General features: G+C 37.3%; 2 protein-coding genes across 2 annotated transcripts; one reads left to right on the forward strand and one right to left on the reverse strand.

The window, feature by feature from the left end:
- Window positions 1–1,591: 1,591 nt before the first annotated feature.
- LOC141586013 (exportin-2) lies at window positions 1,592–6,354 on the reverse strand. Its single transcript, XM_074407109.1, has 3 exons — window positions 6,270–6,354; window positions 2,550–5,485; window positions 1,592–1,981 (listed from the first exon to the last, which is right to left on the reverse strand). Exon 2 carries the CDS (start codon window positions 5,483–5,485, stop codon window positions 2,555–2,557), a length of 2,931 nt encoding a protein of 976 aa, XP_074263210.1. The 5' UTR covers window positions 6,270–6,354; the 3' UTR covers window positions 1,592–1,981; window positions 2,550–2,554.
- A 1,439-nt stretch (window positions 6,355–7,793) lies between these two features.
- On the forward strand, window positions 7,794–11,100 carry LOC141586983 (cytochrome P450 704C1). The gene is made up of 5 exons (XM_074408392.1): window positions 7,794–8,315; window positions 9,062–9,346; window positions 9,717–10,055; window positions 10,609–10,812; window positions 10,906–11,100. The coding sequence occupies exons 1-5, from the start codon at window positions 7,794–7,796 to the stop codon at window positions 11,098–11,100; spliced, it is 1,545 nt and encodes a 514-aa protein (XP_074264493.1).
- Window positions 11,101–11,562: the final 462 nt, after the last annotated feature.

Consider the following 11,562-nt stretch of genomic DNA (forward strand, 5'->3'; position numbering starts at 1 on the left):
CATGCTTTTAAATATTTCTATGAGTATGAAACAACTCACAAACTTTAGCCACTTCATTGGAGATTTGAGTCGAAAATTCCAATTAAATTCACCATTTATTTAGCTTGATATTACCTCTTTATACAATCATGGCTTTATTCATCCTTTTTGGGCTCTGTAAATAAGTAATCCTATCGCAACTATTTGGATGTGTATCCAGGGACGAAGCTAGAGAAGAATAGCAATCGGAGCCGAATTTTAATTTTATAGAATTTTTTTTTTTGGGTAAAATTTTAGTTTCATCTCAAGTGAACCTTGCATCATTACATTTTAGAACTCTTATATGTAATGAATAAATCTAACAAATAATATGAATGTCAATATGTTTATTGTTAGAGACTGTATTACAAACTAAAATAAAAAAATTAGTACATTTATAAAGATCTCACTTGAAAGCTCTCCCTAAAAAAAAAAAAAATTGCTTGCAAAATCATAATAATAAATAGAAGAATCATTTTATTTATGTAAAGTGATAATCTTAAACTAAGGAAGAAAATTTAAAGAAGGAAAACGTGTTAAAAAAAGGTCGAAATTTTTGAAAAAAAAATTAGAATAATAGAAAAGAAAAAAGGAGCTAGTTGGATTTGAAACCTTGACCTTCTATAATTAGCCCCTACTAGACAAAAGAAAACACTACCATCTCAACCAAATAGAAGATATGCTTCTCATTCACAAAACATTCTAATTATTCTTGCCCGGGCCATGGCCCAGTGGGCCAAACCATAGCTTCGTCACTGATAATTACTAATATATAGCAAAAAAAAATAGTTATGTGAGATATTGTTTAAATTGTCTTACCGCATACATTGTAAATATCAAATTTTTATAATTTTTATTAATATGTAACTAAATTTTTATAATTTCTATTAGGGGGTGTTTGGTTGGGGATGTTGGAATGAAATGGAATGAAATGGAATAGATTTGAGTGATTCTAGTATTTGGTTGGAGCATTTTGGAATGGAGTCACCCCAACCCCTTGGAATCCCATACCCACCTTCCTACCCAGGTTTCTAACTCCATTCTCCCTCTATACAATTAATAATAGGTATGAGTTTCTAAATCCACCCCTCATGATATCTCATTCCATTCCAATCCATTCCGACCTTTTGAACCAAACAACCCCTTAATATTAATATGTAACTAAAAGATATGAACAAAAGAAAACAAGCTTTTTTTTTTGTCTCACGAAGCGCGCACATAGTCGCATTACAATAAAGGGAAGGGGATTCGAACTTGGACCTATTGTAGACATCTTTGGTAAGAAAACAAGCTTTTTTTTGGACGAAGCGCGCATATAGTCGCATTATAATAGACGTGTGAAGGATCTCTTTTCTAATTTCGTTGTCATTTTTTCAATTTCTCAGATAACTAGATAAGGCAACTTTCGGTATATAATCATCTGTGTGCTCATAACAGTCATAAGATATATTAAGATCCCATATCGATATACTCATGGCCTGTGTTCAAACCACAACGGCATAAAATTGAGAGTATACCACAACAAATACGAAAGCTCAGAGGTCGTACACATTGAGAAAGGGAAGACCCGATATAGTTGGGAAATGGGGGCTGCAAAATTATAAATTCATCGGAAAAAACACCACCTCTTAACAAAGGAATACCCGAAAGAGTTTCTATAGAATCTCTTGATCCCAACTTAAATAGACCCAAATATTACGCTCTTGACCCGACATTGACTCATGACAACCCTTAAACTTAACCCAAAACCAACAGTTGTCTTCTATGACACCGACCATTCTTGACTCGTGACTCGACCATGACATTCATACTACACGACACAAGAGAGTAAACTATTCTTGCAGTAAGAAAGACATCAGCCATCCGATCGTATCCCGCGCCAGCCCACTCCCTATATTGACTTGCACTGAACCCAAACTGCAATCATTTAGATGACAAGCAAACTTTGATCAATGATATCCTCCTGCAAATAAAAATCAAGATAGAATGAGTTTTTGAGCACATGGCATATTGGCATCGTATTAGACGATACACGTTTGAAAAGCTGTTACAGTAGTTCAGTAAAGCCAATGAAATGCAGAAATTTTTCCGACTGGTACAGTGGTACGGGTACCCATCATATGTATTGAGTACTTTGAGGTGTACTTTAAGAGGCTATAACTCGTGTTTAAGAGCTCAGAGAGTGATGATTTTTATTCCAAATTGATTATCTTTTCGAGAACTACGACTTGAAAAAAAAAATTGTCGAGTTTGGAATTCATGACTAAGATATTGGTCACCCAAAGTTTGTTACGTAAAAAAAAAACTTTTGACGTACAAAAACTCCTAGCCACGGAATCCAAATACGACAATTTTTTTTTTCAAATCGTAGTTCTTGGAAAGATAATCGATTTGCAAAAAAAAATTATCACTTTCTGAACTCGTAGACACGAGTTATAGCCTCTTAAATTTTTCCGGAACAAAAAATTGGGTATTTTGGGCAAAAATTGGGTATTTCGGCCAATTAAGTGAGGAATTAAAGATTTACTTACTTGAACTAGGAAGATGACAGAGTACTGTAAAGCTGAGATAGCGCTTGCTGATTGGCGGGTTCAACATTCTCGCTGATAACAGGTCCGAAACTCCCAGAAGAAAACCCAGGCAAGTTAGCCAAGGAAGCTAACAAGAACTGCTTAGGGTCTTTTATCTCTTTTAAGGGGTCCTCTTCTTTTTTACCAGCATTATAAAGACGAACATAACTTGCAGAGTAACTACCAGCTTCCACAAAATCCGGTACCTCGGTTTCCTCTTCTACCCTTTCTTCTTCTGGTCTAGTAACAAGAGTTACAATACTATCCAACATTTTACCCCAGAGACTAGCAGATGAAGGATTCAGAAGACCAGGGTATTCACAAATAAGTTTTGTTGAAGCTACTGCGGTTAACTTGGTCTCGGTATGACCGGTGATTTGCTTGAGATTAGGCATCCAGAATTTCTCCAAGATCGTAAGGAATATGCCGAGCTGAATTTTGTCCATGATTTCGACAAGATTGTTCAAACCATGTTTGACTATAAACAGAGACATAAATATAATAAGGCACCTGATGAACTTTGTATTCGGGCTACTCTGGAGACGAGTTAACAAAGAAATCAAAATGCGTTCTGTTTTTCCTCCAATGACTCCCAAGCTAAGGTTCTCAATAACTGTGTTAATCACAAAAAATGCCTGTTCAACTGTTTTGTTGGAATTAAGAAGGTTGCCATATATATTAAGCACCTGGTCAAGCTTGCCCCCTTGGTTAAGCTCATTGGGAGCCATCCGAAGGAAAGCCTGAAGCAGACGTACAAGAGCTGGGACATCAGAAGATTTGGTCCACAAATCAGGAAGCAAAAGAATGTCAAAGAATTGCATGTAATGAGATGGCAAAGGAGGTCGGTTAAGCTCAACAAGCTGTGCCAATAACTGAAATGCATATGGGAAGAACTCAGCAACATTGGTGGTCAATATTGTCTGGAGGCTTGGGAAAAGGCTAGATTCAAAAGTTGGTATGACGGAGGAGTCCCGCTCAGAGACACGCCTAACAAGAACAGCCACTGCCTCAAAGAGATAATGATTAAATACAGGGTTTTTCGGGTTTTTGCACACTTCATTGAGGATTGAAGCTAAACTTGACATGCAATGAGGAGCAGCATCGTTAGGCACATCCACAACACCAAAAACTCGCATGATACACTTCATAATATATTGATTTTCTTCAGACTCTGGGAACTTCAGAGCGTTGAAAAGATTTTGCAATAACAACAAGAGAAATGGGCCAATATCAGATGCAATATACCTGGCTCTACCGCCTTCATCCTTGACCAAAAGAAGTTTCTCAATGAAGATAGCAGCATAAGAGTGGACCACATTGGACTCACTACCAAGAAACCGGACTACTTCAGGAAACAAGGGCATCACACTAGACTTTGGGAGCTGGTTTCTGAATACTGTTAGAAACTTAAGGGTACCAGCTTTGAGTAGCGGATATGAATTTACATCTTGAATTTGCAACTCAGGAACTACTACCAATGCAAAGAATGACTGAAGATCGAAATAACCTGTCAATACATTAGGAGCATTCGCTCTGACAGTGTTCAGAGATGTAACCAAATATATCGCAGAGTCCTTGTACTTCCAATTTGCAGCTGGGTTCTCAGCACATGAGGCCAACATGGTCTGTACAATGACATTGACCATGGGAGCAACCTTATCCCTATAGTGGATGGCAATTCCCTTGAGAAGTTCACAGGCTGCCCTTCTCCTAGTGTCAATATCACTCCCTTCAAGATCCCGTCTGATGAATTCTACATAATTCATCTCAAAGAGCTCTTCATCGTCTTCCGTCAACATCACATTTGGAATGACAATGCTTCGACATATCTGTTCTATAGAAGCATCATCAACAGCTATCTTGTAGTGGTGAGCCATCTCACTGACCTTTTCCAAGAACTTGATTCCTGTTATAGCAAGATGATCACGTCCTGGGGTTGCTGAAACTGTAACAAGAAGGTTTCGGTGTGCTCTCTCAAAGTCAACCACATATTTCTCGAAAGCCTCCTCGGTTCTTTGGACATAGAGGGTCAAGATTTCAGAAATAGCAGCACGAAGACCGTCAACAAGAGCCAACTCCCCTCCTTGTTCAAGAGCGGGGAAGGCAGTCGTGAGATATTTACCGAACACATTCATAAATGAATCCATGTTGTCTTCAAAGAGGTCAGGCAACTCCTGAAAGTTAAAAGAATAAAATATCCTACAACAAAGTCTCTGTGATTCAAAGAGAGGTTTCAAGTTTGCCGCAGTAGCACCAGAATTGCCGCCAGAATCAATCAGCATAGCAGTATGGGAGAATAACTTCAGTAACGGGACAGCGAAATTATCCAAACAGTACCTTAAATCAAGTCGCAGATTATCATTACCATAACCATGCCGGAACTTCTTAAACAGAGCATTTGCGGTGCCAAGAATTCCATTAATAGCTAAATAATTCCCGCCGCCGTTGAGGGCCTGCTCAAGCTTAACATTCAACGTAGGAAGCAACTCAGTCCATTGTCTCGGAAAATCATGCTTCCCAATCTCAACTAAAGCCTCGCTGAGCTGAGCTTGGACATTATGTGTTGAATCCAGCATCAGATCAACAATGTGCTCCTTAATCTGCTTCTTCTCCTCGTCGGGAATAGGGTTCGGTAAAACAACATTAGGCTCTGGTCGTCTAGCATACGGCGCCCAACGAGCTTTAAGATGATTTTTGAAATTCACGGCAGCAGCTTGCCTGACGTTCTGATCAACGCCCGGTGAACGTATAAGAGTGAGAACAGCAAGCCCATAATTAGGTTCATCAGCATTTTTCATAAGGCTGGCTTCAGCATTGCGACGAGGCTCCGCTTGGGGAGAAAGGGTGTTAAGAAAACAATCAGACAAAAACTTCAATCTTTCTGCAGTGATAGCCATCTGCAACCAGACAGACAGACAGACACAAACTTTTTAGCACGTTCTTAATACACCTCATATATATACATACTTCATCCAACACAAACAACAGTCTAAAATAACTCTATTCCCTCCGTCCCAAATCCCAATCATCACACTACCTTTTTTAATTCTTTGTGAGGCGTATTTTTCCCTCTTAATTGATAACAAATCCAGATTAATAACATCAACAATGTTTTGTGGGTTGTGGCATATCATCGACACCCAACTTTTTAGCACTTCCTTAATACACCTCATATATCCATGTTTCATCCAACGCGAAGAACGGTCTAAAAATAGCTACTCCCTCCGTCCCATTCATTTGCTTACCGTTTTTCATTCTTTGTGAGACATCTCCCCTCCTCCCACTTCAAAACCCCCTCTTTCTCCCCCCACAATTTCTCCCAAATTCCGCAACTTCAACCATAAACCCTCCATCCCAATCATTTCTTTACCTTTTTTATTCTTTGAGAAGCGTATTTTTTCCCCTCACTAATAACATAACAAATCCAAATCAAACTACACCGTCTACTAGTAATCAAGTATGAGAGCAATGTTTCGTGAGGCGTATTTTAATCAAACACTAAACAACCAAACTACGGAGTATAACATAAATTGACAATCATAAACCCTAATCGAAAAACCGCATAAAAAAAATTCAGAAATTAAATGTTAAAACAACGATAAATCGAAGAACTACAGCATAAATCGCAACTAATAAAATTGATTAAAACAATTAAATTAAAAAAAGAATAAGAAATCGTACCTTTAGAGAGAGAGTGTGACAGTATCGATTGTCTAGAGAGAGAAAAAAAGATGGTGAAGATTTGAAAATCAAAGGGGGAGAAGAATGGCGAAAAATAATAACGTTGTGGGCCGCATTTTATACTAAGCAGTATTGGTGTCGGTATATGACATGGGTATTTTGGTGGGCTTTGGTGTTGGGTTTGGATATAATTTAGAACTTGAAACTTTATTTTGACCCGAGTCGTCACTCATGTCTTACATATTGGGTCTACTACATAGACCTGTCAAACGGGTCGGGCGGGTTGGGTCCCGTGTCGGGTCAGAATACGAGTCCGGTCAAATACGAGCCGGGTCGGGAGTGGATCGGGTCATGCGGGTCACGGGTCGGGTTAGGGCCAGAATACGGGTCAAGAAATAATTTTTAACATCTTTTTTAAACGATTTTTTTAATTTAAAAAATATTTTTTAAAAAAATAAAACATATTTAAAACTATTATTTTAATCATATTCAACATTTACATTAATTATATTGACATAATTATTAAAATAAAGTTTTTTTAATAATTATTTTATTATTAAATATTATAAAAGTTATATAAAATTGACTTTTTAAGTTGAATTTGCAATTTTAAGTAATAAAAAATTAATTTGAAAATAAAGTAAAAAAATTAATTTTTTAATAAAAAAACGGTATAAAATGTCGGTCGACAATTTTTTTTCCCTCAAATCGTATATTATGGCGAAATATTCATTTTAGAAAAAAGATTTTGCCGAATCTGAATTTCGGTCTAGGAGTTATACTCAATTGAATTTTTTTTATAGCGACAAAAAGGGCATATTGTGCATAAAAATCAAACATGGGTATTATGTACACAAACTTAAAATATTGGGTACCATGTGCAAAGTGGTAAAGTTTAGGGGTACCACGTGAATTTTCCGTAAATATTAATATTTTTAATAAAATTCATGATTTTCCCTTGACCCAACGGGTCGACCCATTCGGGTCGGCTCTCAATCCTAAAATAACGGGTCATTTCGGGTTCGGGTTAAACGGGTCGCGGGTCGAAAAAACCGGGTTTGTAACCCTAAGAAAAATGGGTCAGGCGGGTTGGGTTTCCGGGTCGGGTCGAGTTTTAACATGTCTAGGTCTACACATGCATCCTTTGACCCGAGTTTTAGACTGTTATATTAAAAAAAAAAAAAAAAAAAAAATATAATCTGAGAAGTACTTCGTGAGGAAGCGAGAAAGGCTAGCAGGGCACTCGTTCCCTAGAAAATTAAAAAATTAAAAAATCTAAGTTAAAATTTTGAGTTCTTTACGAAATTTCCTTGTTACATTACTTATTTAAATCATGACTTCGCCACTAATCTCGAGTCTAAGAAATTATCCACATTGTTTAATCGCCTTGTTTAAAAGTAAACAATCCTCTTGACGACTTTCATTTTTAATTGCAACTATACATTCCGATCTTCCTGCATAGAGATGCTACTCAATCCGGTTATCAACTTCTAATTCACTAACATTCATCTTGATTAATAAAATATGGATCTGTTTTCAGCCATTTTCACTATTATAACAATCATAATCTTAGCCATCTTCGTCACCATCTCAACTCTGTTTATAAAGATCTTTTCAGGAAAATCAATCCGAAATCGTCATTATCCTCCCGTTGACGGAACCGTCTTTCACCAACTATTCTACTTCAACACATTATACGACCACCAGACCGAAACTGCTCGAAAACATGCTACATTTCGACTTCTTGCGCCCGATCAAAGCGAATTCTATACATGTGATGTTAGAAATATAGAGCATATTTTGAAGACCAAGTTTGAGAAGTACGCGAAAGGGAAGTATAATATTGATATACTTATGGATTTGTTTGGAGAAGGGATTTTTGCTGTTGATGGTAATAAATGGAAACAACAGAGGAAGCTTTCGAGTTTCGAGTTTTCGAATAGGGTTTTAAGTGATTTCAGCTGTGTTGTTTTTCGTAAGAATGCTGCGAAATTGGTTCGGATTATTTCGGGATATTCACAGGGGAATCTTGTTTTTGACATCCATGTAAGTAACTTCATGCTTTTCATTCACTTGCTCCGCTCTCCGTTGACTTTCAGAAATTATTGGGTGAGACGGTCTTATATTGTGAAGACGACCTCTTTATATAAAAAAAAGACTTATTTTTATTAATAGCAATAGATGAATGGTTTTCTTACGCAAAAGAACCGTCTTATTCTAGAATTTGTGGTTTTCGGATGAAAGTTGATCATTAAACAAGAATGTTAAGTAACTTCATGCTTTTTATTTATTCACTTGCTCTGCTCTGTTGACTTTCAGTAATTATCGTGTAAGATGGTCTTATATTGTGTGACGGTCTCTTTATATAAAAAAAAGACTTATTTTATTAATAGCAATAGATGAATGGTTTTCTTACACAAAAGAACCGTCTTATTCTAGAATTTGTGTTTTTCGGATGAAAGTTGATCACTAAACAAGAATGTTATGTTACATTAACGACCGATGGTTGGAGACCGATCTTGAGACTCCAACCATTAGCTTAAGCTTTTGGTTGAAATCGTTTCTTGATTTATTGACATGGTAGTACAGCCAGTGTAACCAGAAGGTCACGAGTTCAACTCACCGCCCTCACTTCTAAAGTGGAAATGTTAGCACCAGGTATGGGGAGGCTTGCAGTTACATCCACACTTCAAGCCTAACCGATTGTGGACTCTAACCATCAGCTTAATCTAAGCTTTTGGTTGAGATGGTTTCTTGAGAGTAACAATGACGGATTTTCATAAACCTTGCAGGATATGATGATGAGATGTACTTTGGATTCGATATTCAAAGTTGGATTCGGAGTGGAGTTGAACTGTCTTGAAGGATCAAGCAAGGAAGGTGTTGAATTTATGAAGGCTTTTGATGATGCAAATGCATTGGTGTACTGGAGATATGTTGATCCATCTTGGAAGATTAAGAAAGCACTTAATATCGGTTCTGAAGCGTCTCTTAAGAAAAACATCAAAATCGTCAATGGATTTGTTAATGAAGTGATCACCACAAAGCGGAAACAATTAGCTCAGCAGCAACATTCTGTAAGATATGAATAAGGACTCGCAATTGAACAACTTGAATCGATTTTTCACTGTCTCTCAGTTTTTTTGTTCGTGCAGAAGATTAAATTGCAGAAACCGTTTGTACATTCAACCGTCTTATTAACAAATCATGATTTTTTTTTTGATGACGAGGGGGTTGAATCCCCCGAGCCCATGCATTCCCGCACCACCACATGGACCATGTAAGCCACCCCCTTCGGGGGTTGCAGTGGCCAAGTAGTCATCGCCCCAGCTAGTAGTCGAACCCGGGACCTCTCAACTCCTGCATTTCTGCAAGTTTCAAGGTTTAACCCGGCTAGCACTGGACTAACACCACTTGGTTAACAAATCATGATTGTATTTTTTGCAGGGTGCGAAGGAAGATATACTGTCTAGATTTCTGGAACTCAGTACGGTAGATCCTGACCAGATGACGGATAAATATCTAAGGGACATTATACTGAATTTTATGATTGCAGGAAAAGATAGTACTGCAAATACAATCTCATGGTTTATTTACATGCTTTGTCGAAACCCATTGATTCAGGAAAAGATTGTTGAAGAAGTGAGGGAAGTCATATCAGGGTCCGAGTCTGTGCTTAATGTCGATAATCTGGTTGATCGAGTGACTGATGAAGCACTAGACAAGATGCATTATCTTCATGCAGCTCTTACTGAGACCTTGAGGCTATATCCTGGAGTTCCTGTGGTATAACCTCGAATTTTTTGGTTAATGAGTGTTTATTAGCAAATTAATTAGGTAATTAGCTTTCGTTTGAAACTATTTTGATTCATAGTGTCCACGTCATCACTTGTATTTTTTTTTTGTGTTTTTGTATGAAGCCGTTAGGATAGTTAGCGGTTTTAATTGTTCTTATTTTTCAAAACATACTGCAAGTATTAGAAAACGTCGAAGGATAAGCCGCTAATGTCTTTAGCGGTTTTAGCCCTTCATATTTCTTGAACATAGTGCAAGTGCTAGCAAAATATGGATTTTTGCGGGAAGCCGCCCATCTTCTCAGCGGCTTCATGTGTATTTTTTTTTGTTTTTAATCTAAAAAAAAAATATAAATGATGACGTGGAAACTATAAACCAAAATAGTTTCAAAAGAATGCTAATTACCTAATTAATTTGCTAATAAACACTCATCAACCAAAAAATTCTATAACCTCTGTATTTTCAGCACAGGGCTAATGTTGCGAGATTTTTGAATCACTAGGTAATTTACCGACTTATTGTTGTTGCGTATATCATAATGTAGGATGGAAGGTCAGCACTAGAAGACGATGTACTGCCAGACGGTAACAAAGTGAAGAAAGGAGATGACGTATACTACATAGCCTATGCAATGGGTAGAATGCCTTACATCTGGGGAGATGATGCTGAGGAATTTCGCCCAGAGCGATGGCTTGACTGTAATGGAGTTTTCCAACCAGAATCACCTTTCAAATTCATAGCGTTTCATGTAAGTATTTATTTTTCCAAACCAGGTTAAGTATTTCCGCGTCTTCTGAACATCTGACTGACCTTACTACCTGTATGATAATGGATGTGACAGGCCGGGCCGAGAATTTGTCTAGGAAAAGATTTTGCTTACAGGCAGATGAAGATAGTTTCAATTGCGCTTCTTCAGTTCTTTCTGTTCAAGTTAGGGGACGAGACGAGGAGGGTTACTTATAGGACTATGCTTACACTTCATATTGATGGGGGTCTCCATGTTAAAGCACTACCAAGAGCTCAAAGAATAAGCTAAACTACTGGATATGATTGTCAAGCAATTGAGAGAACTACTTGTAAGGTGTCAACTGTCAAGTAACCATATTTTGATTTGTCAATGTAAACACAGTTTTTCGACTCGTACTGACTATATATCACATATCGTGTCAACCGACCCCAAATTATTGTTATTTGTGAGTTCGAGTCTTTGTTGTTATTGTACATGATTTGTTGAAGTTCGGAAAATTTCAGGGAACACATCTCTGAGATATGATGCTTTATTTACAAATTGCAAGTTCCTAGTTTTTTTGGTGTATACGGTATACCATCTGATTTTATCTGGATTTGAGCCGGTTAAGACCACTATAACGATAAATTTCTCCCTCATAAATTGCAAATACCTAGTAATACGCGAAAAGCTTACACAAGAATTGTAAGAAAAGAAGCAATGTGGCTTATAAATTATTTGTGACACTATTTCACACTTAAAAAGTGAAAA

Source organism: Silene latifolia, chromosome 6, assembly GCF_048544455.1.
Source record: "Silene latifolia isolate original U9 population chromosome 6, ASM4854445v1, whole genome shotgun sequence".
Taxonomy (NCBI): domain Eukaryota; kingdom Viridiplantae; phylum Streptophyta; class Magnoliopsida; order Caryophyllales; family Caryophyllaceae; genus Silene; species Silene latifolia.

Bases quoted from the DNA above. Each gene is read 5' to 3' on its own strand.
- LOC141586013 (XM_074407109.1), bottom strand. From the start codon at position 5,485: ATGGCTATCACTGCAGAAAGATTGAAGTTTTTGTCTGATTGTTTTCTT.
- LOC141586983 (XM_074408392.1), top strand. From the start codon at position 7,794: ATGGATCTGTTTTCAGCCATTTTCACTATTATAACAATCATAATCTTA. The intron at 8,316-9,061 runs GTAAGTAACTTC...TAAACCTTGCAG, and splicing joins ATCTTGTTTTTGACATCCAT to GATATGATGATGAGATGTAC. The intron at 10,813-10,905 runs GTAAGTATTTAT...TGGATGTGACAG, and splicing joins TCAAATTCATAGCGTTTCAT to GCCGGGCCGAGAATTTGTCT.